At 50.0% G+C, this 26,750-nt stretch overlaps 1 protein-coding gene across 4 annotated transcripts in view; it reads left to right on the top strand.

The window, feature by feature from the left end:
* The first annotated feature begins 5,782 nt into the window (after window positions 1-5,782).
* The window catches only part of LMO1 (LIM domain only 1), a 47,004-nt gene continuing 26,036 nt past the window's right edge, over window positions 5,783-26,750 (top strand). Inside the window, exons 1-2 of one of the 4 annotated variants that reach the window (XM_032240666.1) lie at window positions 5,784-6,404; window positions 11,185-11,444. In XM_032240666.1, the coding sequence (XP_032096557.1) occupies window positions 11,420-11,444 (25 nt within the window). In that variant the 5' untranslated portion in view covers window positions 5,784-6,404; window positions 11,185-11,419. Of the gene's footprint in view, window positions 6,405-10,489; window positions 11,445-26,750 lie in introns of those variants that run through there. The other 3 variants (XM_032240667.1, XM_032240665.1, XM_032240668.1) reach the window with 3 other exon arrangements.

The raw sequence follows: 26,750 nt of genomic DNA, 5'->3' as shown, positions 1-26,750 counted from the left end.
TCAAGGTTTATCCATCTTGTGACACATATCAGTACTTTATTCCTTTTTATAGCTGAATAATATCCATTTGTCTGTTCACGAATGTTTGGGTTTTTTCCCACCATTTGGCTGTGATCACTAATGCTGATATAAACATCACTGTACAAATTTTTGCATGGACCTATGTTTTCAATTCTCTTGGGTGTACACCTAGGAGTGGAATTGCTGGTTATACAGTGACTCTGTATTCAACTTTTTGAGGAGCTGCAAGGCTGTTTTCCAAAGTGGCTGCACCATTTTATATTTCCATCATCAGCGTATGAGGGTTCCAATTTCTTCACGTTCTCGCCAACAGTCATCATCTAAAGTTTTTAATTCCAGCTTTCTAGTAGGCGTGAATTGGTATTGCACTGTGGTTTTGTTGTGTGTTTTCCGGATGACCAACGATGTGGAGCACCTTTTCAGGTTCTACTGGTTTATTTGTATATCTCCTGTGGAGAAATGTCTATTCAGATGGCAGTACCACTTATTAATTTTTCTCTGATGAATTAAAATGCAACTTTTATCATATATTAAATTCCGTTCTGTGCTTGAACCTATTTATTGTCTCTTTGTTCCTGTGATCTATTTCTTTCTTCCTGACTTACACCACACTATTTAATTATAGTAGCTTTGTAGTATGTTTTATTATCTAGTAACACAAGTTGTCTCCAACTAGTCTTTTTTTTAAATGTTTTCTTTACTAGCTGCATATATTTAATTTTTAATTGTACTTCAAGTTAAATGTTTTTCAGTTCTAAATATTTTTAATGTGAGATTCTAATAGAAATTGCACTAAATTGATATATTAATTTTGAAAGGATTTGCTTTTTTGATAATGTCTTCTCTTTTAGAAATATGGTTGTCTTTCTATATATTCATATCTTTTAATGTCTTCAATATGCTTTCATGAGCTCCTTTAAAGAAGACCTTTACCTTTGTGATGATTGTTGTTTTAAAATTATTCCTAAATATTTTATAGCTTTGTCATTATTGCAAATGCTCTATTTCATTGCCATTTCTAATATATCCTTGCATTTAGAAAAAAAACTACAGCTTTCTATCTATCTTGTATTTAGCTACCTTCTCAATTATCTAATAATTCTAGTAACTTGCAAACTAAATTTTATTGGATTTTAGGTTACATATCACATAATTTGTAAATAAACATATTTTTGTCCTTTTTAAAAACAGCTGTTTATTTTAAGCAGTTCCTTTTCTTGCCTTACTGAGTTAAAGTCTCAAAAAATGTTGAATAATAATGACGATAATGGACATTTTAATTTCCCACTTATGGAAATAGTTTCAGAATATCACATTTATTTATTTTCTATTGGGTTTTGGTAAATAGTCTTAACAAATTGAAGTAGTTTTCTCCTATTTCTATTTTTCTTAACCTTTTATTAGTAATATGTGTTAAATTTTATCAAATAGTTTTGGACATATATTACTATAATCATATTTTGTTCCTTTATTTGTTGATGTATACTAATAGAGTTCCTGATGCTGAATCATGTGGTGTTAAAATAAATCCTCCTTTGTCATGGTGTATTATTCTTTTGATACCTTTTTTCATGTCAAGATAGCTAATATCTTATTTCAGATTTTGCACTCATATGCAAGCTGTTCTGTGAATTTTTTTTTCTTTTCTTTCTTTTAAAATTCAATTTTTATAAGGTTTGGGAATAAGAAAATGCTGGCTCATAAAACAAACTAGGAAGCTTTCCAAATTTTTCTCTTGTCTGGAATAGTTTAAAAAACATTAAAATCATCTGTTTTTCAGGTTATATAAAACTCATTTTAATGTAATCTGCGCCTTGTGGGGTTTTATTTTAATTGTGATAAAATACACATAACATAAAATGCACCATTCTAACCATTTTTAAGTGTACAGTTTAGCAGTGTTAAGCACATTCACATTGTTGGGTAACCAATCTCCAGAACGCTTCATCTTGTGAATCTGAAAATGCTATACCCATTAAACTCCCCATTCTCCCCTCCCCTGAACCTCTGCCAACCACCATTCTACTTTTTGTCTCTACAAATTTGACTACTCTAGGCACCTCATGTAAATGAAGTCAAACAATATTTGTCTTTTTGTGACTGGCTTATTTCACTTGGTATAATGTCTTCAAGGTTCATCCATGTTGTAGCATGTGTAGAAGTTCCTTCCTTTGAAAGGCTGAATACTAGTCTTCTGTATGTATATGTCACATTTTGTTTATCTGTCTATTGGTGGACATGGGTTGCTTCCACCTTTCGATTATTGTGAATGACGCTGCTATGGACATAGATGTACGAATATCTCTTTGAGAACCTGCTTTCAATTCTTTGGGTATATTTCCAGAAGTAGAATTGTTGGAGCATATATGGTGCCTTGTGATATTTTAATGGCACAGTTTTAATAGCTTTTTAAATGTCTTCTGTTTATTGGCCTATTCGGGATTTCAACGTCTTCTATGCTCAGTTTTCATAATTTTCTACTTTGCTTGAAGTCATCCATTTCCTCCAGGTTTTCACATTTATTTTCATAGGCTTACTCATATTATTATTACTATAATTCTTTAACCTTTTCTGTACCTGTGATAGATCTCTTTTTTTATATCTAATATCATATATTTGTGCTTCATTTTTCTTAACTAGGTCTTTCTGGAAGTTTTTCTCCCCTCATTTTGTTGGTCTTTTCAAAAAACAAGTGTTGGTTCTAATTTTTCCTTTCATTTACCTTTCCTATTACTTGTTTATTTTCTATTTCATTATTTTCTGACTTCATTAATTTTCTTCCACTTTTTTTGGTTCAGTATGTTCTTTTCTAATTTCTTAGATTGAATACCTAGTTCATTTGCCTCCAGTCTTTTTTTTTTTTTTTAATATTTCCAGCATCTAAGGCTATATTTCTTCCTCTGAGGATAGCCTGTTCCATAAATTCTGTATGATATGCTGTGTTCTCTATTTTCATTCTCAGATTGGTAATTTCAGTTTTGATCTGATTTTGATCCAGTGCTAATTTAATAGGGTGTTTCTTGATTTTCAAGCAGTTTATGCTTTTAGCTTTGAAGTTGGCTTTGTTTGACATTAATATTGCTGTTTCTACTCCCTCTCTGCTTGCATTTTCTTGGTATATCTTTGCCCATTGCTTTATTTTCAGTCTCTTTGTCACCTTGTTTTGGGAGTATTTCTTGTAAACAGCATTTGGCTATATTTTATTTTTAACTTACTCAGACAATCTGTTTTTTGATAGGGAAATTCACTCTCTTCATGTTTAGTGTAACATACTGATATACTGACCTCCACTGCCATTAGGAAAAGCTGGTGGTTGCACCAGAGACTGCTCCCCTATTATTGTTCTGGTCCATTCTTGCTCACACAGCCTTTCCCTTTATGCCAGTCATGCAGCTAAGACAGGTTGGAACATAAAGGCATAAAAATGCCGAGTACCAGATCCCATAATTTTACAATAAATGAGCCCCAAATTCTGTTTCTCCAATTCTCCTCTCTAGGATCCTCCTCTCCAAATAGTTGTGAGACCTTCTAGGAATGCTTACCCCTATGACCCATGTGCCCTCTGGACACCATTAGATTTTGAGTTCTAGATAGTCATTTTCCCCCTGGCAATCCCAGGGTTGGGAGATGGGGGTTGATGGATTATGAGAAGGGACACCGTCTGTATAATTAGAGCTGCTGCCTGATGCTCTTGCCATCTTGCCTGAGCTGCTGTTAATGCCACCAAGTTGCTGTCCCAGCTGTTCTTTTCCTCTTGGCCCAGCAAGGTGACACCTCAGCTTCTAATGACCAGCTGTTTCAGAGGGGGCTCCCAGAGCCGAGCTGCAGGGCTCCTAGTGACCCTGTTCATCATTTGTATCACTGCCCTCTTCTTCTCAGAGTGCTGGTCGGGGCAGGTGAGGCCCCACCTTGCACCATACTTGAAATTGTTGTTTCTCTGAACTCCTGGCCTTGCTGCTCAGTCTAGTCCACCCATGAGGATCTCTTCTCATTGTCTCTCCCCCAAATGCCCCCCGTTGAAGACACCAGTCCTCATGATAGATCTGTCCCTGTCTCAATCCCAGCTGTGGACTGAGTTCAGTGTCTTTCATCAGGAGCTGGGGCCCCATATAAATGCAGAGATATGGCGGGGCAACTGCTTTATTATCCCTGATTACCCCATGATGTTTACACTCTCTGAACTTTCTCTTTCCCTCTATGAAAACCAGGAGGCTGATCTTTTAAGAGCTCACACAGGCCCTTGCTGCAAGTAATGGTGGGAACAGGGAGTCTGGGTGCCTACGCCTCAGGCTAGCTTCTCTGAGTGTGAACTCTGGCCAAGCAGAGATACCCAATTGCAGGGCCCTGCTAGTCTGTATGGCACCTTTGTGCAAAGTAGCAAAAGGTGCCCTCCCTGGGTGGGTGCAGTCTGTGCCAGCTACATGGCTTGGAGGGTGGAGGGGGACAGAATTTCAGGCCCTACTTGCCCTTTGATCTTAGTACATGGAATAGCCAGCACCCATCTAGGCAGTCACTCCTGGGGAATTGAGAGCAGCTGATTTGGGAGATCAGAAAAGGAGCACTCCTCCTTTTCTTCACCAAATTGAATATAATTCATGCAATCATCTCAGAAACTTTCCCAGACACTATGTGGATCTATTTGCGAGGATGAAAGAGAGTGGGAGGAATCAGGATGAGCCCCCTCCCTTCTCTCCACCCCTCAATCAGAATATGTTTTGATAAGTGGGGGCCTGGGGACAGTATAAGGGTGACTAACTGCGCCTCCCTTACCAATTAAATTTTTTAAAAAGCTGCTATGGAAGGAGCGAATATTAGTTTCCTGATTTATAAAGCCAAATGGATTAAGCTCATTCATTGCCGGAGGAAACAAAAAGGAAATCTTCAATACCTCTGTGCACATTGAGAATAGGAACAATGCCGGTCTTTAGAAAGCAGAAACCTAATTTGGGGGAATCAATTACCCTCTGTGTCCCTGCCTCTGTGGGCTCTCTCACTGGCTCTCTCAATAGAGATTTCCTGGGAGGTAAAATGTGGAGAAGTTGGTCAACCATAGGCACACCCTCGGTACAGCCTTGAGACGGGAGGTGAAGAACTAGGTCTATGGTGGGTGGAGTTGGGGGTTTGTGGACCGTCAGGCGAATGTGAAGGGTGGGGTGGAGGAGGGCTTTGGGATAAAAGTTGAGAGTGGGGGCGGTATTGAGAGGGGAAGAAAGAGGGCAAAGTGCGGGGGTGGGGCCGGGGGAGGGGAAGATGGGAACCTGGGGTTTACAACTGGGGGCAGAGCTGAGGGAGAGCAAAGCCCAGCCAAGGCCCAAACAGGTGGCGGGGAGGAGGACAATGTGGCCCGGCCTGGCTCCAGAGTCACCCACCGCCTCTTGATCCTCTCGGATTCTTCCTCTGTGATCTGCACTTTCCTCCAGGGGGATGAGCATGCCGCGGGAAATAGCCGGGCAATAATGAAAAAAGAAAGGAGATGGGGCGCCTGCCACGGTAGCCACGGAGTCATATTCACACAGTCGCACACAGACGCACTCTCGCGATCTCATACACATTCCTGTGCCGGGTTCCAGCCCCGGCCCACAGTCCCCAGACCCAGAGTCACGCCTAGCCTGACGCACTCATTCAGAATCACAGGCACGGAGCCCACACCCCCACCTGCACACACCCACCCGCAATCGCACGCGTCCCACCCCCACCCCAGTCTGGTCTTCAGCTCAAACAGTGGCTCACCACCCCACACAGCCCTCACTCTGGCAGGCGGACACACACACACACACACACACACACAGCCCCTCACACGCACACAGCCCCTCACACGCACACACTCTGGCTGTGCTTTTGTGTTTAGTCAGAATTAATGAGAAAAGTTCCCGTGCCCTGCGGGTAATTAGTGTCCTTGGAGTTAAATAAGCTAATGGCGGGCACCTCTGGCCCAAGCAATTATGTTTGTGTATTGAATAATTGATTCAAAGCGGGGGAAGGGCCGCTAATCAGATCTGAGCATAATGAATTGATTTAATTAACAGGGGAATCTGAGGGGCCCTGGGAAATGCAGCCTTCACTCTGCTGAGGCGAGCGCGGCAGGCACGGAGGGAGGAAAAGCGCGCGGCTCCGGCTCCGGCTCCGGCCCGGCCCGGGCAGCGGCTGCTCGCGCAGGTCCCGCGATCCGGGCCTGGCCGTCTCGCCCCCGCGCCCACCCCCAGTCCCTCCTCCTTCCTGCGCTCCCTGCCCGCGGGGCTGCGCTCCGGACGCCGTTCCGCCTGCTCCGGTCGGCAGCCGCGGCTCTGCGGCCAGCGGCGGGAGTCCGAGCCGCTCGCCCCTCAGTGTCCTCGGCGCGTGTCCGGCAGGAGCCGCCAGGACCATGGTGTTGGACCAGGAGGACGGTAGGTGACCGGGGGCGCGCCGGGCGCGGGGAGGGGACTGCGGCGTGGGCCCTGCTGAGGCCACCCCGCTAGCGGCGGCAGCGCCCCCAGCACCCGCGGGCCGCCTCGGGCTTGTTGGCTGCTTCCCGGAAGAGCGGCGGCTGGATGTGAGCGCCGGTGCCGGGGTCTGCGGTGCCAGGCTTAGCGCCCGGGCTTCGTCGGCGGGATTAGGAAGTCTCCCGGCCTCCCGCGAGCCCGCCAGCCCGGCGCGCTCCAGCCGGGAACTTTCTCACGGGCTCTTGCAGCCTGGCGGGCTTCTGGAGCGCAACTGAGACCCCCGCCGCGGGCTTCCCGACAGTGCCCACTGCCAGCCAGTCTCCCGGGCCCTCTGGGTGTCCGCACGTTCCCCTTCCGCACCCTTCTGCGGAATGGATCCCCGCCCGGGGGCGTGGGTGCCCACAGGTCCTGCAGGTGCAGGGGTGAGGGTGCGGTCAAAACAGCGCGGTCCTGGGTCCCTGAGGTCTGGCACTCCGTAGCTGCGGGATGGGTGACAGTGCTTCGCCCCTGGCAGGGCTGGGGAGGGAGCTGCCATCAGTTCACCCAGCCTGGCATGTTGGGAGGTGCCACGCTGGCTGGAGTAGGTGAGTGGGCCATCTAGTCCAAAATATCAGGTCCAACTAGAGGCGGTTTTACCTTGAAGCTAATGAAGTTTGGGGTCCTTCAGGTTCCTTCAGCTGCCAGGTCCTTGATGGTAATTTGGTATTAGTCCTTTTCTTGAGGAGCCCCACCTCCAAACTGCAGTAAGCTTTGGACCTCACAAAATTTCCATCCAGCCCAACTCCTACCCTTTCCACTGCCAGTCTCTTGGAAGAACTCACAGCCCTGGCTGACCTGGTGACCATCCATGGAGGTGGGGACAATCCCTTAGTGCCTGAAGGATGAAGTGCTGGGGCAGGAGGCTGGGAAGTTTGGGGTTGAGAGGCAACTGCTGGGCTGCAGGGAAAGGGTGTGGCTGCCTGGCCTTTCTCTCTGGCTCCACTAGCCCCTTGATCCACCCTACCACCACTCACTATAGTGTTCAACTGTCCAGGTTTGCCCAGAACTATCTTAATTTTAGCACTGAACGTCCTGCATCCTGGGATGCATTCAGTCACAGGGCAAACTTGGACAGTTGATCAGTGCACACCCACAACCTTCTCAGGGCTGTGGTGCAGGGGTGTTTGGTCTTCATCACGGGGTAGGGGAGATTTCTTTGCTAGGGTGTAGATTTGGCTTAGGCCTCCACAAGGCCTAAGAATTTAGAACTGCCGCTTACAAGAAGGCCTGTCCAGGCTCTCCAGAAACCAAAAGGGGAAAAGTTTGCCGACTGTGCACTTCTTCACTCCAGCTGGTTGCATATTCCTGTGCACTGGCTGCTTTTGTATAAGTAGGGGGAAGGGCAGGGCATCTGCACTTGGCCAGCAGGCATCCTGATTGCACTTCACAGTCTGCAGGTTTACTCTGTCCTGTCAACTGTGGTGGCCACAGAGAAGGGGCCCTCATCGCCAAAGTACCTCTCTGAGCATCACCTGTGTGGCTAGCTTGTAACTCCATCTTGGAGGCAGCTGCACTGTGTTGGAAACAGGCCCTCAGGCTGAGGCACATCTGACAGTCTCCACTGAAGAGTTCTGGAATATCTAGTCTGCCTGGGCCCTGAGGCCCTGAGGCCCACTATCTCCCACCCCCACTCCTAATGCAGGAACTCTTCCTCAGGACTTTCCTGCCAGGTGCAGGGCCAAGTTGCTGGGACCTGCCCATATATTTGTAAGACAACCAGTAGCACCTGCTTTCTCCTCAAAGTAACCTTGGGGGTTGATAGCTGTCCTCTCCCTGCTGTCCCCAGAGGCATTTCAAGGGCATTTTGGAGCAGTCTTGGCCCATGGAAGTGAGAGCACATGCTCCTCACCTGTGGAATGTGTTGGGTGAAAACTACCTCCCCCAGCCCCAGGGGATCTGAGAATTCCACTCTGGTGCTGTGGGTGTGTCCCTGGACCTAGAAGCAGCTTGGGTGGGGGTGAGCGTGAGCATGGGTGTTGGGTGAGTATAGGGGTGAGAGTTGCTTGCCCAGGGATTACCTGTGAGGGGAGAGAGGCCACAGGATGGGATGAGTGAGGTTCCTATCTGCCTCTGTCAACCCAGCAGGCCCCTTCCTGGCTGGAAGCTCAAGCCACCCAAACCCTCCAGGACTTGCTGTGAAGGTTCCTCTCCAGATCAGTTTGGGAGCACCGTGCTCACAGCCAGGGGTGCAGAAAGAGCCACCTGCAGAAAGAACCACCTGCTACCATTTCCTCCCTGCCTCCGTATCTCATTGCTCAGTGCCCCAGGCCTGCCTCAGTCCCTGGGATTGGGGCACAGGGCCCTGACTCCCCAAAGGGATGCCAGCCATGTGGCTGCCAATTGGGTATCTTGGAGGCTGGGGTGAATTGGTATTCAGACAAACTCATGGACAAGAGAGTGGAAGAGTGGCCACAGCTAGCCCAGTCCTGGTTTGTGGGTCAGGGCCAGCCCCTGAAAGTGAGGAGAAGCTGCCCCTGGAGGTCAGGAGTAAGGCTGCATGCAGCCCTGATGGAGTGAATGCCTCCAGCAGCACAGAGGCTTCTACAGCAAGAAGCTGCCCCTTGCCAGCCTGTCAGGCCCTGTGCTTGCTATACTTTCTAGCCCCCAGTTCTGGCGGGTGTGAGGGGCTGGCACCAAATATGCCGGTGGCAGCGGCACCAAAGCCTCCCTCAGACCCTGAGGGCATGGGTCTGGCAGCAGTGGCTGGGAGAGATCAAGCTCACAGTCCTGAGGCATGGTGAGTCTGAGCAAAATGATATATTTAACATCAAATATACTCAAGGACTATTAGGATTAAGTATTCAAGATAAAGGGGAAAGTGAAACCCTCTGAGCTGCAGATGAGGCATCTCATTAGAAGCAGTGCTTTTCTGTTTTCTCAAAGCCTGACTTCCCTGCCTAGCAGAGAGGAAGATGGCTGCAGCCCCCTACTCTCCACCCCTGTTCAGCACTGGGGCCTCCTAGGGTTTAAGGGGTAAGACCTAGCCTCCAGGTCTCCTTTGAACCAGATAATTTTCCCCCCCACCCCCCTGCATTATCTGGAGTGCTACAGTTTACAAAGCACATTAACATGCCTTAGTTCATCTGATCCCCACAGCAACCACAGATCCAGGAAGAACAGGTCTCCCACTTCACAACCAGGGAAACTGAGGCCCAAATAGAGAAAGGGACTTGCTAAGGTCCACTGTTGGTCATTGGCAGAGATGAGATAGAATCCCAACTGGTGGCCTTCAGCCCCTTTCTCTTTGTCTGGGTCTAGTCCTCAGAAGTGACTGGCAGGACCAAGCCTTCAATATATCTGTCTGGAGCCCTCCGTGGGCTGGAGAAAGATCATTATTTCTATTTTATTTTATTTTTTGAGACAGTCTTGCTCTGTCTCCCAAGCTGGAGTGTAGTGGCAGGATCTCAGCTCACTGCAGCCCCCACTTCCCAGGTTCCAGCGATTCTCCTGCCTAAGCCTCCCCAGTAGCTGGGATTACAGGCCCAAGCCACTGCACCTGGCTAATTTTTGTATTTTCAGTAGAGATGGGGTTTCACCATGTTGGCCAGGCTGGTCTCGAACTCCTGACCTCAGGTGATCCGCCCCGGCCTCCCAAAGTGCTGGGATTACAGGTGTGAGCCACCACACCCGGCTGAAAGATCATTATTTCTATCCCACCCTGGAACTCTGTACTTGTCTAGGGAAAGAAAAAAGGCTTGGGATTGAAAAGTAGGTGGCCTTCCTAGGGTAGACATCCAGGGCATCAGCCCCAGGGTTCTAGAGAGAAGCATGGTCCAGGAGAAGAGATGGATACTGTCTCTTTTCCTGCCTTATGAGTTACAGAGCAATAATGGTCAACTCCATAATTGCAGCAGGAATCTTTATTTTGTTCAGTGCTGTATCCTCAAGTGTCTTAGAACTGTGCTTGGCACATAATATATGCTCAGTAAATATTTGTAGAATGAGAAAAGCTTTGAAGGCCATGCCTGGGCCTGCTTAGAGAGAAACTGAGATAATTCCCACTTCATGGAGTCAGGATGCTCTTATGGGGGCGGCTGGGGTCAGGAGAAGTGCTGCAAGACTCAGGGTAGGAGCGTTTGTGCCCTGAAGAGGGTTAATTTTGCCCAACAAATCGGGAAGCAGCAAGAAACCCCAGACAGAGCTGGTAGGAAGGGAAAGGATGCGATCAGAGAAATATTGCTCTGAAGAGGAGACAGAAATCAAGGCTGAGGGCCTGGGAGTAACAGATGGGGTTCGTCCTCCAGACACGTTGAAGACCACGACCCTGGGATCGGAGCAGAGGCCCTCTCCGAACTGGGACCTAGAGGCCTCCAGGTGGCGCTGCGGAGCCGGCATCCTTGCGTCTCCACTCCCCATTAACCCGGGAGGGAGGGGGCCTCGGGAAATGTGTGCATTTATTCAGTAGCAGGAGTGCAAACCTCATACATTGAGGGAGAAAGGCAGCGGGAGACGGCCGCGAGATTCCCCCATCTCTTTGAATATAATTTTAGATTGAGATTCAGATTAAATCCGAGAGGAAAACACTTTATGAGGCTGAAAGCTGTGTCGTTGCCAGAGCCAGGGTTATGAGCTATCAAATGCAATTACATTAAGACAGATTATACTGGGCAAATTGAGCCATTTAGAAGGTGAGAATCAAAGAAACGGCTCTGATCCTCTTTTCCCCCTTCTCTCTCCCTCTCTTCTCTCTCTCTCTAAATTGCAGTTCGTAGTTCCTTGCAATTCTGAGGCACAAAAGTAGGTGAGACTGCTTTTGTATCTGCGAAGTGCTTCACTCCTGAACGTAATTCTAGCTGAGTGCAATCTAGGTTAAGAGCCGGACAAGCGGGTAATTAGAGCCAGCTCCCTGCCCGAGGACCGGCCGCCCCGCCAAAGCGCGCCCTGAGTCGGCGCCCTTCTCCCGGCCGAGCCGAGCTGCGGCTGGACACGGAGCGCCGGAGATGATGGTGCTGGACAAGGAGGACGGTAGGTGGCGGGCCGGGGTCTCGTCGCCCCCCAACCCTAGCCCCCCGCCGCGGCGCGCAGGCACACACACGCGGGGACACGGGAGCACACAAGCCGGGCTGTGCGGGGATTGCGGGGCGGGCAGCGCGCGTGGGGCCGGGGCTGGGGCAGGGGGAAGCACCGGGACGACCAGGCGGGACTTGGGGGAGAGGCGGTGGGCGAGCCCCGGGCTGCACGCGCCCCGGGCCTCCAAGCACCCCCCCGCCCGGACCCCGGCCGCGAGCCGAGGAGCTGTACGCGGGCCGTGTGCTGCGCCGCGGGGCCGCGTGGAGGCTCCGGCTCCCCTGTGATCTCCGCACCGCGGAGATTTGCCGTGAACCTTTCGTCTCTGCGGCTGCTGCTCTCACCGCAGCCATCACCCTCGCTCCCGCCGCCGCGTAACCCGAGAGGCGCTGAGCTCCCAGCAAATCAGCGGCTTCGGGGAGAACCGGACTCCAGAGCTCCGGGCAAGCGAGAGCGCGGGAGGACGGCGTGAGCGCCAGGGTTCTCGGCAGGCGAGGGGAAGGCGGGTTGGACCCTCCGGAGGACAGCTGCCCAGGAGCGTGACTCGGTGAGAAAGAGCCGCCTCTTGTGCTGGCCCGCTATCTCCGTCTCTGTGAGAGCGGAGGCTGGAGTTTGGCCCAGAGGAAGAAAGTGTCCCGCCGCCGGCCAGTAGTATTCGTGCAGGAGCGGCCTGCGAGAGTGGCATGGACCTTCCGTGGTCGAGTCTTAACGCACCCTAGCAAACTGCAGGGCATGGGAAAGGTCAGAACAGAGGAGCCCATGGCTGCTGGAAGCCACTAGCAGGTAGCCCCATAGACCCCAAAGCCTTCCCAGCAGGGAGTGCCCTGCAGTTAAGTGTCCTAGAAGGTTGGGGATCCCAGCCCCCTTGGGGGAAAAGCCACGTGGGTGCCCTAAGATGAGTCCCCAGGGTCAGGAGAGAGGCAGTTCCCTGGCTGTCCCAGAAGGACTTACTGCCCTGTAGGTGAGGCCTGTGTATTGGTGGTGTAGGGACATTCGTATGTGATTGTTGGCGCCCACGCTGCCGCCTGCGTTCTACCATTGGTGAGGTACTGAAAGGGTAGGTTTGCTTTGAGTAGGGAATCCTCTTAAAGTGGCTGCAGTGGCCCATCCTCTGACCTTCCACTCAGGAATTTCTGCTGGGCCCTTGCCCTCTGCCCCCCGGGGGCAGCGTTGTTATTGACGTGGCCAGTTGGTGAAAATGCAAAGTTAAGTGACTTGCTCAGGGTCACACAGGATGTTCGCATTGCTGATGCCTTGTGCTGATGTCTCCAGCCTGCCTACTGCCTTCTGAGACATCCAGCAGTGAGGGGGAATTTGATGTATTTGGCCTGGGGATGGCATCTAGGGGGCCCTGTGGCTCACAGTACGTATAGGAAGAGAGAGGATGGGGAAACCTCATTGCTTCTAGACTAACTGCAGTGGGACATCCATCTTCAGTATGTCTTCTCTGTTCATGGACCCCTCCCCTAGAGCCCCATGTAGGCCATCAGAGAACTTCATATAGAATGAAGAGGAGAAGAAGGTGTCTGGGGTCAGGCCAGACAGGGAGGGAGGAGGCCTTGATTTAGTGCCTTTCATCGCTAACTCCCCATGTTACTTTGGAACAGTCATGCTTCACTTTCCTTCTTAGTAAAAATGAAGGGCTTGGAGAAGCCTATGGAGAGGGTCCTTCCTTCGTACCTGGGGATACTGTCACTATGGGGAGCATGCAGGGTTCATCTTTAGCAGAGGTTATTTGGCATGCTTTAGCAGGAATCCAGAAGACTTGGCTCTGTACATGGGACACCTCTGACCAGGGAGATTAGTCTCATCCCAACAAGATGACACCCGCCACCTGCACCCAGGATCTTGCTCTGTCCAGGCACCTCATAATGCCTCTGACTCTGAGATAATACAAAGGGTTTCAGATGAGCCTTGAGTGGGAGGTCATTTTAGCCAGCTCCCTGCCTCCAAATTGCAGTGCACCTCAAGCACCCTGGGCATATGTTTCTTCTGTTTCTGCTAGAGCTGTGGAAGAGAGCTCCAGATGACCCTCTGTCCCCACCCTGTCCAGTCTAAACAATATGGTGCCCACTACCATGGAGCTTCTGGGCTCTGGGGTCCATTACAGCACAAGCACAGCCACTGGGGTCCTGAGCAGCCACTATTCTTGTCCTGCTCAGCCTATAGCTGTTCTTCAAAAGCAACCTTTCTGCCCATGCATCTACACTCCACTCCCCATTAAGAGGGGTCTGGCCTCCACTAGTTCCGGGAAACCTTGAAGATAGCACCTTCAATTGGGGGAGGGAGAAAGGTTCTGGATCAACTCATCTGCTCCTCCAAACCAACCACCCAACTTCTTCCTGAACACGTCTGCCCTCCCAGCAGGTGTTATCTGAACTGGGTGGCAGCATTTCCCCCACCCCCAGGTCCCCAAAGGGTGCGTTCCCTGCATACGGCACCTTTTGTCTGGCTGCAGCAGGGACTCGGGCTGCTATTAACCACCCCCAATGCCTTTTCTCCACCTGACAGCATCTTGTCGGGAGAGGCTGGGGCTCCTCTGGTTGAAGTCGGGTCTGCCAGCTGCCGAGGACCAAAGCTCCCGCTCTGCTGGGCTGCAGGGCTTTCATGTTGCACTTCTGAAAGATAATAAAATATCAATCGTTTTTCCGTAGCAACGGGTTTAAGAGACTTTCTGAAGTATTGAATCGTCAGAAAAAAATGGTTTTTTTTTTTTTTTTTTTTTGCTTTTAAGCACAGTGCATTATTAATAAAGTAATCCATTAGGTTGAGCAGTGAAGGGTCGCCACAGAGACGGAAAAATCTGTTTTGCAAACGGTTAAACTTCGGGTTTTAAGATTAATTGCTTTCATTTGGATGCTTGCTCTTGGCCTAGCCATCTCCACTTTACTGGAACTCAGGGTCCGGCCTTTCTAAATACTGCTGGGTCTGCCTGTCAGCGAAAGGCAGCCAAGCTCCAACTTTCCCGGAGAAACAGCCCTTCATCCCCTGGCACCTGCGGCTTGGGCTGGCACCAGGCAGTGGGCTCTCTGGGAGGGTTAAAGTCCCAGGGGAGCAAAGAGACTACAGTTCTGAACCCTGCCCAAGTCAAATGAGCCCCTGGGCTGTTGTAGAAGAGGCCTTTGAGTAGGAGCAGACAGCAGAGAATCTGACAGGGCCCAAGAACAGTGAGAGCTCTGGTCTGTGGGGGCCTGGGCAGGAGAGGACGCTGGGCAGGAGAAGATGCTCTCAGGTACACACTGGAGAAGGGCAGGGCTGGGTATAAATGGCCTTTGCAAAGGCCCAGCAGAAAGGCGGGGGTGACCACAGGAAGCAGGCGGCTTGTGAAACTAAACACCAGACATGATTCCTAGAGCATTTTTAATAAGTAAAAATGCCCAAGAGAGTGAAGCTGGACTGAGGAGGACCAGACAGTGGAGTCTTCAATTGTTAATGACTGCCAGGAGCACAGCCTCCACAGCTGACTCAGTTGATCCGCAAGAGCAGGCACATGGCTATGCCTGGGTACCAACCAGCCCTTGCTGGGCCACCAGTAGGACTTCCTAGGATAGACCCTCATGTTCTAGACTGCTGAGAGTCCTGGGGGCCACTCCTGGCAGAGTGTGGCCACATTCCAACTCTGGAGAGGGAGGCAGGCCCTGATGCTGTTCCATGCCAGAGACTCCAGCCCATCAGCAGAGCCAAGTGGACACTGCTGCCTGCTGAGGCCTGGTAAAGGCCTGTGAGGCTGGCAGAGTGGGGACCAAATCGTGCACTTGTCCAGTGCCTAGAAGCAAGGGAGCGGGAGGACTACCATCTGCATCTACCATAACCAGCTCCAGTGGCAGCCCTCCTTTCTGCTGGGAATGAGGCCTCACATCTTGAGCGGCACATACAGCTGCTTCCCCTTCCTGCCCAAACTCAGCCAGGCAGAGCATCTGTAAAGATGGTAACCGCCCCCCCCCCCCACCCCGCAACACACACACACACCCGAGGCTTGGGTGAAGAAGCAGGTGCATCTCTCTGTGCCCTGCTCTTCCATTCATTTGCTCACACAGAGCACCACTAAGGGGGGACAGGGAAACAACATAAATTGGTCTGTCGTCCAGAATCCATGTCTCGCTAATGTACCCAGATTAACTCAACTGTAAATTGTCTCCTTGGATGGCGGTGTCTTGCTAAAAGTTTCCCATATGATTCATGATTTGGATTGCTTTTAACGGCTATTGGCTAAGCAAGCCGGTGACTGTACAAGGTGATGCAATTGGCATTAGTGAGGGGAGGCACGGGAGCGTGTAATGCAGTCAATACTGCATTAACTACTGATGCCCAATTACAGGGAGCAGGAGAGAGCCTTTCAGGAGCATTAGGACTGGGGGAAGCTGAGATCACTGGCCGCTGCTTGCCTAAAAGCTTCACCCTTTTAATGCCGGGGCTCAGTGCTGGCATGGCCACTCACTTGGCCTCTGTGGCTGTGGGAACTGCCTTTCTCTCTTGTCTGTCTCTGAACATGTCTCACAAAGATGCTTTTAGCACATAGAAATGTGTTTCCCTAGAGCTTGGACCCGCCTCTCATCCCTCCTGGGAATTGATTCCTTACCCCACCCTGTGCCACCCTGTGTCCCAGAGTTAGACCAGGTGGTTGCCCCGTGAGCTTCCATTTGAGGAACTTGGCAGTAGGCCCTATTTGTGGGCAGGACCAGGAGGAGGTCTATCTGGTCTCTCACCCTTGGAACAGATGGATGATTGCAAGTGAGCACCGACAGTTGACTCTCTGTGGTCATGGGCAAAGGAGGCACGAGGTTCAGCCATGGCCCAGGGCGAGGCTGCCAGAGTTGGGAAGTGGCTGTGGCTAGATAGGCTGGGCTGTCTGAGCAGACAGAGCTGTGATGGCACAGCTGGGGGAAGCTAGGGCTAGAGTGACTTGAGTGGTGTCGGGGTCGTGCGCAGATGCAGGCCCAGGCCATGAGGAGCTCCCTCCAGAGCTGTGCCCACAGGTAGCAGGGGCTCCAAAGCTGTTGTTGGATTAATCTCCAGGGGCCAGAGGGCCTCCCAGAAAGCCCTGATCAGGGACAGTGAGAAGATTGGAAGACGTTAGGGCAGGAGGTAGAGAAAAGAACATGAGTGTCCCAGTGTACCAGGTACTATTGGACTTGCTGCCCCCTCTATCATTGTACTAAGTTATGCAGGTCCACTATATCCACTGTGGTTTTGTGTTCCAAACCCACCCATTGAAGAGGTTGCTTTGCCTCTACCTTCTCATCTCCACAGTGAGAACAGCCACCCCTCATCGGCAGGATTGTAATCGGGATTAAGTGAGATACTGTCCATGTACTCACTTGCTAAGCCAGAAAGCCTCATTGTGGTGTGGAGTTCAGTTACAGTATGATCTGAAATAACCCTGTGTCCAGTTCAGTGCTTTGTTCACTGGTAAGCACTGGGCTTGCACCCTCACTCTGCCAGTTTATCATGGCCCTCAATTACTGCTGCCTGGGAGGCAGGCTGACCTCACTACTCACCCACATCCAGATCCCCAAAGCAGGTGGCATCTTGGGAAGAGGTCTCTAAGACCACTCTTTGCAAGTTTCTCCATTTATAGGGAGAAGATTGAGGCTCAAACAGGTAAAAGGTCGGCCTAGGATTCCATGGGGAATTGGAGCCTAGAGCGTCAGCATCTTTTTGCCATGCCCTCTGCCCTTGCCCCGAGGCGTGATGAGGCTGGGTGGTAGAAAACTCTGATTAGAGCTAACATCAGCTGGACTGGGACCATGGACCACGTGCTTGGGTGTCCCAGTTATGCTCCTTGCCAGCCTACTGACAGCCCAGACGATGCAGGTCTATCCTCAGATGTAAGGTGGAAGGTTCTGATGGACACTCACCTGTCCTGTTCCTTTTGAGCTGGAGAGGCCCGAGAGGTTCCTATGGCATGTAGCCCATCTTGCTTGCCTGTCCTGCCTGGAGTGGAGGAGACTGAGACATGAAAGATGTCCTCCCACTCCCAGAGCTAGCTCTTTGTGGTGCTGCTAGAGTGAGTTTTCCCAGCGGGCCCATATTTGATTGGACTACCTCAGTGCAGAGACACTGCATTGGTGACTTGAAATCAGCCACTTTGGGAGTATTTGTACCATGGTCATTGGCAAACACTACAAATCAGTGCGTTTTCCCAAAGACTTGGTGGTTAAGCATGCATCAGCACACCACCGGATTGCATTCATCTGGAGCTCTGGAACTACCCTTTTCTCCTCTGTCTTTCTCTTGGTGCTCATTACAGCCAGACTGGCCTGACCCCTGCTACCCTGGTGTCCTGTCTGAGGCTTCCTGCTGCTTTGACCATCACACTGAGCTATGCAGGTTTAGTATGTCTACTCTGGTTTTGTGTTCCATGTAAACCCAGCATTTGCCTCTGTTCCCTAGCTCCTGTCGTCCTCCTTGTCTGGCATGCCCATTTCCCTTTAGCTGGCTTCTCACAGACCATTCCAGGCCATGCCCAGGGACGCATCCATCGAACCTAGCAACAAGCCTGTTCGCCACTGGTGGGACTGTGTTCATTTTGTCTTCTATCTAAGGCAGGAGTCCACAGTAGCTGATCCAACTGGGGGCACATTAAAAGCAGGTGGTGTGAGAAGAGTGAGCAGGTTGGCCCAGGCTCAGGTCACCAGCTCCTACCTCCTATCCCTTCCCTTGGAGGTCAACTGGGCTTTCTTGAGTGGTCTCCTGTCTTCAGGTGTAGTCTGCTAGCATGATTCAGAAAACCTGGGTTTTGTCCCAGCTGACTGCTATGTGACTTCAGGCGATGTACTGGGCCTTGGTTTTCTCATCCCTACAAAGGATGAAACACCTAACTGGCACCTAAATGTCCAGGCACACACTGGATAAACCAGAAAGGTTCATGCTCGTGTGAATTGACATTTCTCTCTGCACAGTTACAGTATGATCTTTTGACTTCGGCTGTCAGTCTTTAGGAGTCACAACAAAACACAATAGCTATCAGTTTACTGAACTCTTGCTTAAAAGTGAGGTACTGTGCTATGCATATGTGTCAATTTGTTATTGCCGCATAATCAGTTACCCTGAAATGTAGAGCCTTAAAACAATACGCATTTATTTAACTCGAACATCTGTGGGTCAGTGATTTAGGCAGGGCTTGGCTGAGCAGTTTCTCTGGTCTCAGCTGGGCTCACTCACACCTGGAAGATGGAGGATGACTGATCAGTTGGATGCTGGGCATGACAAGACTGCATGGCCCTCATTAGCCAGCAGGCTTGTCCGACTTGTTCTTATGGCAGAGACTGGTGCGGAAGGTGTGGAAGCACACAAGGCTTTCCCTCTCTCTCTCTCTCTCTCTCTCTCTCTCTTTTGAGATGAAGTCTTCCTCTGTCACTCCCAGGCTGGAGTGCAGTGGTGTGATCTTGGCTCATTGCAACCTTGGCCTCCCAGGTTCAAATGATTCTCCTGTCTCAGCCTCCTAAGTAGCTGGGATTATAGGCTTGCGCCACCACACCTGGCTAATTTTTGTATTTTTAGTAGAGACAGGGTTTCACCATCTTGGTCAGTCTAGTCTCAAACTGCTGACCTCATGATCTGCCCACCTTGGCCTCCCAAAGTGCTGGGATTACAAGCATAAGCCACTGCACCCAGCCAAGGGTTCTCTTTTTTGAGACACAGTCTCGCTCTGTTGCCCAGGCTGGAGTGTAGTGGCACAATCACAGTTTACTGCAGCCTTGATTTCCTAGGCTCAAGTGATCCTCCCTCCTCAGCCTCCCAAGTAGCTGAGACTACAGGTGCATATCACCATACCCGCCTAATTTTTGTATTTTTTGTAGAGAAGAGATTTCACTATGTTGCTTAGGCTGGTCTTGAACTCCTGGAATCAAGTAATCCACCTGCTTCAGCCTCCCAAAGTGCTGGGATTACAAGCATGTACCACCACATACCACCACGCCCAGCCTATGAAAGGCTTCTTGCGGCCAAGGTTTGGCACTGCAATGTTGTCACTTCTGCTGCATTCTATTAGCCAAAATAAATCACAAGGCCAGCCCAAGTTCAGAAGGTGGAGAAGCAGATTCCACTCTTGAAGTAGGAGGTGAAAAGTCATATAACAAGGGGTGTGGCTGTGGGGAGGGGTAGAGAATTGGGGCCATTTTTATAATCAGTCCACCAAGCATCTTCCATGTGTAATCTCACTTAATACCCTTAAGAACCTTAGGAAGAAGCTACTATTTTACCCTCATTTTCCAGATGAGAAAATCATTGTACAAAGAGATTGAATAATTGGTTCCAGCTTCTATAGCTCAACAGTGCCAGAGCTGAGCTGTGAGCCCAGGCGGGCTGACTGCAGAGTCAGTATGCTCACTCTGTATGCCCTGTCTGCTCCCTTTTCAGCTGTCAGACTTGAGGACGGAGGTAAAGACACTCCAAAGTTCAAGGAAGGGTGCGAAACCTGTGAGAAGATGACTTGAGGTGGGAGGAAGCTTACTGTGGGTAGTTTGTGGCGGGCTGCCATGGGAGCCCAGCTCTATTCCTCCCAGGGCCAGCCTGGCAGAGGAGGGACCATAATGAGGTCAGCCCCCATTGCTTCTTTTAGGCTTTCCTCTCTGTCCTGCAAAGCCACTAGACAGCTTGAAAGCCTGTTCTAAGTCAGCTCTGTGTTCCCAGAGCTGACTTAGACCTGGGCATATATGCAGATGCAGCCAGGTGAGAATCAATTCATTGGTTGGTCCCCAGCCTCAAAATGGGGTGGTAAGTGGGCTGGTGAGAGGCCTGTGTACATTCATAAACCAGCTGATTGAAAAGCAATATTTCAGATAAATACAAGCCAGCGATCTATCAGTGGTTGTAATAAAACCCAGGCTTCAGGCTGTGATTTTATTTTGAAATAATAAGAATTGCTTGATTCTTTTTACTTGAGTTACCATGGTAATTCCGGCGTGGAGCAGTGTTATATTGATTTAGAAAGTGGACAGTAATATTTCTTTTGTGTTATTCTGTTTCTAGGCCTTGATTTCTAATTTCCACTTGGAGATTACTTTTATAAATTTCTTAAGTCCTTCCACTTTTTTTCCTCTCACAGTATAATTTTCCTCTCATACGCTGCTATGTTCTGAGCTTATTGGTTTGCTCTTATTTTAAATTAAACTTGCTGGTTTCAAATATTGAAATGACATCTTTGTCTGTGTCTGTACTTTGGTTTAGCAAAATATTACAGTCTGACGCTTTCTGCTTAATAATTTAAGGGAGGCATTCTGTCGGCCCTCACTGGGTGCTGATAACTTATGACTCAACCAACGCAGGCCTTAAACTCCTGACATTTTAATATTGTGTGGCGGGAGTGGCTGCCCCTCTTCTCTGAGTCTCGGTGGAAAAGAATTCGTGTGGTACCCCAGAAGGGAGTTTTAATAATTCAGCTTTGCTGGTTGGCACGATGACTTGATAGAGAATGGGAGGGAGACCCACTCTTGCCAGACAAGTGGGAGCAGCGCTGGCCTGGCCTCCTAGAGCCCTGCTCCACCTTGCCTGTCCTCTCCTCTGGATCTTTAAACACCCAATCCCTGATCAGTATCCAGGAAAGACCGTATGGGGCTGCCTGTGGGCCATCAGAATGTTCAAACTCTCTGGTTCTCAGTTTTCCTATTCGTAAAACAAATGGAATTAACATGGGCTTTGAGTCACACAGGTTCAAATCCCGCCTCTGCTGCTAAGTCATTCTGATGAGTAAATTCTAATAATAATTCCAAGTAGTAAAATGGGTATGATCACGCTACCTTTTAGGTCTGTTGAGACTTGAGCAGGCAAAGCTTCTGACAGTCTTGTAGATGATTGGTGCCATTTTCCCATCCTCCCTAGAGTTTTGGTGAGAGCAGGGGAGACAGGGGAAGCAGATGTGCTTTGGAAAGCTTGCCCTGCTCCAGACAGACCTGGAGTTCCCAGTCCTGGGAGGATTGCTCTTTGGAAAGGATCCAGGGCGGTGGCTCCTTGAGGACATGAGGCAGCTTCCCCTGCTTTCCTGGTCTGCACAGCTGAGAGTGGGGGCCTGGGGAGGACAGCTGGAGACAGGGCTCTGTCCACTGGGCTCCTCACCTTGAAACACTCCACATCAAGGCCTGTGCTCTAGGAGTAAGTTCACAGCCACACGGGTTGTTGGGCAGAGAGCTGTCTGCAGGGCCCTGTCTCAATGGCCTGAGGAGAGGGCCCTTCTCTACGGAGTATATGTGCCAGTGTGGCCGTGTATTAATTATCTACGGCTGCTTAACAAATTACTTCCAAAATTAGCAGCTAGAAACAATACCAACTTATCCTCTCATTGCTGTGGGACAGGAATCTGGGTATAGCTTCATGGGGTCCTCTGCTCCAGGGTCTCTCTCAGACTGTGATCAAGGTGTCACCTGGGCTGTGAGTGCATCTCAAGATTCATGTGGGGAAGGAGCCACTTTGAAGCTCGTTCATTTGGTGGTGGGCAGAATGCAGTTCCTCATGAGCTACTGGACTGAGGGCCTCCATGCCTTGCTGGCTGTGGTGGAACTGCCCTATTGGCCTCTCCAACATGGCCACCTGCTTCCTGAAAGCCACTGAAAGAGAATGTCTGCTCACAAGAAGGAAGTCTGTCTACCAATCACAGATGTGACACTCCATCACCTTTGCCGTGTTTCCTTCCTTGGGAGCAAGTCACTAGGTCCAGCCCCCACTCCAGGAAGTGGGGCAGATGGCACAGGGGTGTGAATGCCAGGAGGCAGGATCACTGTGGACTATCTTAGAGGGTCGCCTGCCTTCAGAGGCCAACCTCTGGAATAGCAGCTGCCTCCAGAGAGAATGCCTCACCAGCTCCATCCCCAGGGTCACCTCATGCCAGGGAAGGGCACAGATGTCTCAGAGTCTTTCATTTCATCTTCACAGCACCCTTAGAAGGCTAAGAGGACAAATACTAGACCCATTTTACAGAGGACTAGGTTGTGTCCAGATAAGAGAAGACACTTGCCTGGGATGCCCCAGCAAGTTGGCATGTGGGAGAGTTCCAGTGAGAAGCAGGCCCCTGCCTGCTATGAGCCTGGAGAGGTGGTGAGAAGACACTCGCAGCCCTCCCTGCCCTAGCTGTGGGAGGAATGGTGCTGGATGTGTGCAGACACATGCTCTCAAATACACACCACACACTCCCTACACATACACACTCACATTCACATACACATTCACACATACTCACACCCATACACCACACACTACACACCACACACACACATTCACATACACACACACACCTATACACACACACCACACGCTCACCATACACATTCACATACACACACCCATACACATATACCACACACTCACCTATACATTTACATACACACTCACCACACACTCACCATACACATTCACATACACACATACCCATACACACACACCACACAGTCACCATACACATTCACATACACACATACCCATACACACACCACACACTCACCATACACATTCACATACACACACAACACACAGACACACACACTGTCACATACACATCACACACTTATACACACACATTCACATTCACATACACACATTCACACATATGCACACCCACCCATACACGCACACACATACATACACACCACACACTTACTACACGTGCACACTCACATTCACATACACACATTCACACATATGCACACTCACCTATACACACACAGCACACACTCACCATACACACACTCACCATATACATTCACATACACACACACACCACACAGACACACACATTCTCACATACCACACACTACACATACACACTCACATTCACAGACACATTCACACAAATGCACATCAGCCCATACACACACACCGCACACTCACCATATACACACATTCACATACACACCACACAGACACACACACATGCTCTCACACACGCACACACACCACACATGTGCCACACATACCCACATAATACACACACATACTCTCACACATACCACACACACATTCACATTCACACACATGCACACCTGTCACCCGCACACACTCACACAAACCACACATATACTCTCACACACTCACCACACACATACATTCACATATATGCACATTCACACATATGCACACCCACACACACAAACGCACACGTGCACACACCATATACCTGCCACACACACTACACAACCCCACACCACACACATTCTCACACACCTACACATGCACTCACATACATGCACACCCACACACAGACACACACACTCTCTCACACATACACTCACCCCACACACACATACACACACACACACACATCCCTGGGTCAGGACGGGGGGCTGCTGGATTTTGCTCTCACAGATGGTAAGTCTTCCAAGGCTGGGAGGGGTCTCTACAAAGCCACCCCAGTGGGGTCTATCATCGCAGGGACTCCCTTCTCTGTCCTCGGGGATGATGCCCCCAGAGGAGGTGAGGATGGTTCTTTCCTGAGCCAGCCTCCCCGCTACAGTTAGATTGAGGGCCCCACTTCTTCCCTGGATGCTACAGGGGCAGTGGAGGCAGCATCTTTGAGGTCGTGTCGTTGGTTCCTCACTTGGGAGCACCTTGCGGGAGTGCTCCAGCCTGCAGGAGAGCCCTGTGGTCAGCACAGGGCTAGGAGCCAGAACTGCATCCAGGTCCTGGCTCTGCCACGACCTCACCATGTGTCCTTGGGCTGGTCCCTTCCCCTCTCTGGGTCTTGGTTCCCCATTTGCATTCCCAGAGTGACTGCCGGTTTCATACCTTGTGGTGCTGTATATGGAGACATGACTGTTGGGGAATGCATGTGGCAGGCCTGGGCTAGCAGAAAGAAACTCCCAATAGGTCTCTTTCTCTTTCATTGGACTCCTGGGTTCAGGACATGCAGTTTCCCAGGTGAGAGCGTTTGTAGCCCTCAACCCTCCACACTTGGTCTCATCACACTCGAATCGAGGTGGAAGGCCCTGTCCCCTGCTGTTTCCAGGTAGAGTCTCAATTAGGAGGCAGAGTGGACCCCTTGGGGTAGGTTCAAAGCCTGGAGCCTAGTGAGTGGAAGTCATAGCCTCGGGCTGACAGTACCCCAGTGAATTACATCCTTTTATGGCTGGGGAAACTAAGGCACCCAGAAGCGTCTGCTTCCTTCCTTTCTCAGCTGAGTGTCTCTGAGACACTTTCTGAGCAGACATGCCGGTGCCCAACAGAGGCTGCATCCAGCCTGGCATGGGGCCTCAGGGCTGCACCCCAGCTCTTTGCCTGTCAGTCAGAGGCTGTCTCTTCCAGGCAGCCACTCTCCCCGAGCCAGAAGCTGTTTCCCATCTGTGAGGCATCTTCTTGGCAGGGGTCAGGGCTCTGGGGAGCAGTGGGCAGTGGGTAGGGCTCCCTCAGGTACCTGGTTCCAAGCTGGTACTCCACCCAAACGCAGAGTTCAATGATTTGACCTGCCTTTGTGCCCCGGGGATGTTTTCATGCTACTCTTTGATCCTCAGAATGCTTATCAGATCACTGCTAAAATATGCCTTCTACATGAGCATAAGATATCATTAGTATTATTGAGATATTATTCTCAAAAAAGAGATCCAGGAAAAAATTAAAACTAGTTGAAATAATTAACACAAAGTAAAACTGGCCGCAACTAAGACTGCACCTGGTGAAGTATGCTATTGACTAAAAATTGACAGTAGAATCCAATCTTCCTGACAAAATTTAGATCTGCAGAAGTTGGCTCAGGGAACATTTTCTGGTAGAAATAATTGCCAGAAAAGAAATCTCAATGGTGGCGAAAACTCTAATTTGTGAAATCTTATGTGAGCCAAAAGCTGATCATAAGCCAATAGTCACCTTTAAACATTTAAAAATAATTGATCACAATGAAAGTAATTGTAACAAAATTTTAAAAGGGGGGAGGGTGAAGAAACGGTTTAACATGAATGAATAGAAAAGTGATCAAGGAATTAAATTGACTTAATGAAGCTCATTAAGAGTTACTTTCTTGATGAAAAATCATCAGTGTTGGTATAATTCTTATCAAAATGTAGATGGTAAGGGCTAGGCCCTACTAGTAGATGCCTCGTACATATTCGTTGAGTGGATAAGGGATGAATGAGTTCACAGGTGAAGGAGGCCAGGAGAGGATCAGAGAGAATCGTAAGTATTCCTTTGTCCCATAGAGAGGACAAGGAACCCCAAGTTCAGGACTGGAGAGGCCACTGTGACTGAGCTTGGGGCATTATCAGTGAGGCTGCAGGGGTGGTCAGGGTTGGCAGTGCTACATTGTACAGAATCTTGCAGGCCATAGGTCGGAGGTCTAGTTCCTCTACATCCTCAGGGGGCACGTGCACAGGTTTGTTACATGTTACATGGGTATACTGCATGATGCTGAGGTTCGGGGTATGATGGATCCTGTCATCCATCAGTGTCTGTTGTTCCCATCTTTATGTCCATGTGTACAACAGGACATAAAGTACAACAACCCTTTGAATGGGTTTAGGTAGAAGCAAGACTCAGGCTCAAATTTACGTTTTATTAAGACCATTTGGATTACTCTGTGAAGAGCAAATGGGAGCGGGGGATAAAACTAGAGGCACAAAAAGCAGCACATGATGGGGAGGGAGGGGTTCTTTTTCAGCTTTACAGAGGGACCCCTGCCTATCTCTCCAGCTTCAGACGGCCCCACACTCCTGCCTGCCTCCCTTCAGTTTCCTACGGAGCTTGCAGCCTGGGTCTGTGCGGGGTGGGGCAGATGGATGTCTGGGTTGGTCAGAGGAGGTAGTTGAGTTCTGGGAGAGAAACTGTGCTGAAGCTCTGGCCTTGGGAATAGTAGTAGCTCATCTGAGGTCTCCTGGTGGTCAAGATCCTGGCTGGAGCTGCTCAGCTCCCCGTAGTGGGGCTTGAACTTGTGGCCAGAGCTGGAGTTGAGCTCCAGGGAAGGTAGACCAGAGTCCCTGGCTGCAAGCCTGTTCCTGCCCAGCTTTGTCTCTGAGGCCCTTGCTTGCCCAGCCCAGCTTTGGCCTGAAAGCTTCCCTGATGCTACACTTCCCCCTCTGCTGCTTCATGATCCTGGCTTTCTAGGCTCAGAGGGAGGGAGCGAAAGCCCATGGGCCCGAGGCAGGTGGGAGGTCACCAGGACAGGGAGGCAGCAAGTCCAGACCTATCCAGCCACCTGTGGGTCAGTCCCTGACTCCCCTGGCCTCCTATGATCTGTCTGTCAAGTGTTTCTTGGCCCTCCCACTCTGGACCAATGTTCTTTCTCTGACTGGCTTTCATGAAAGCTGCTGATTCTGGGAAAGAGGCGTGGCTCAGGGTCTCCCTACTCTT

Source organism: Sapajus apella, unplaced genomic scaffold, assembly GCF_009761245.1.
Source record: "Sapajus apella isolate SASKATOON/1434 unplaced genomic scaffold, GSC_monkey_1.0 scaffold47, whole genome shotgun sequence".
In the NCBI taxonomy this organism is placed as follows: Eukaryota; Metazoa; Chordata; class Mammalia; order Primates; family Cebidae; genus Sapajus; species Sapajus apella.
Note: the sequence above shows the minus strand (reverse complement) of the source record. Positions and strands in the feature narration are given on the sequence as shown.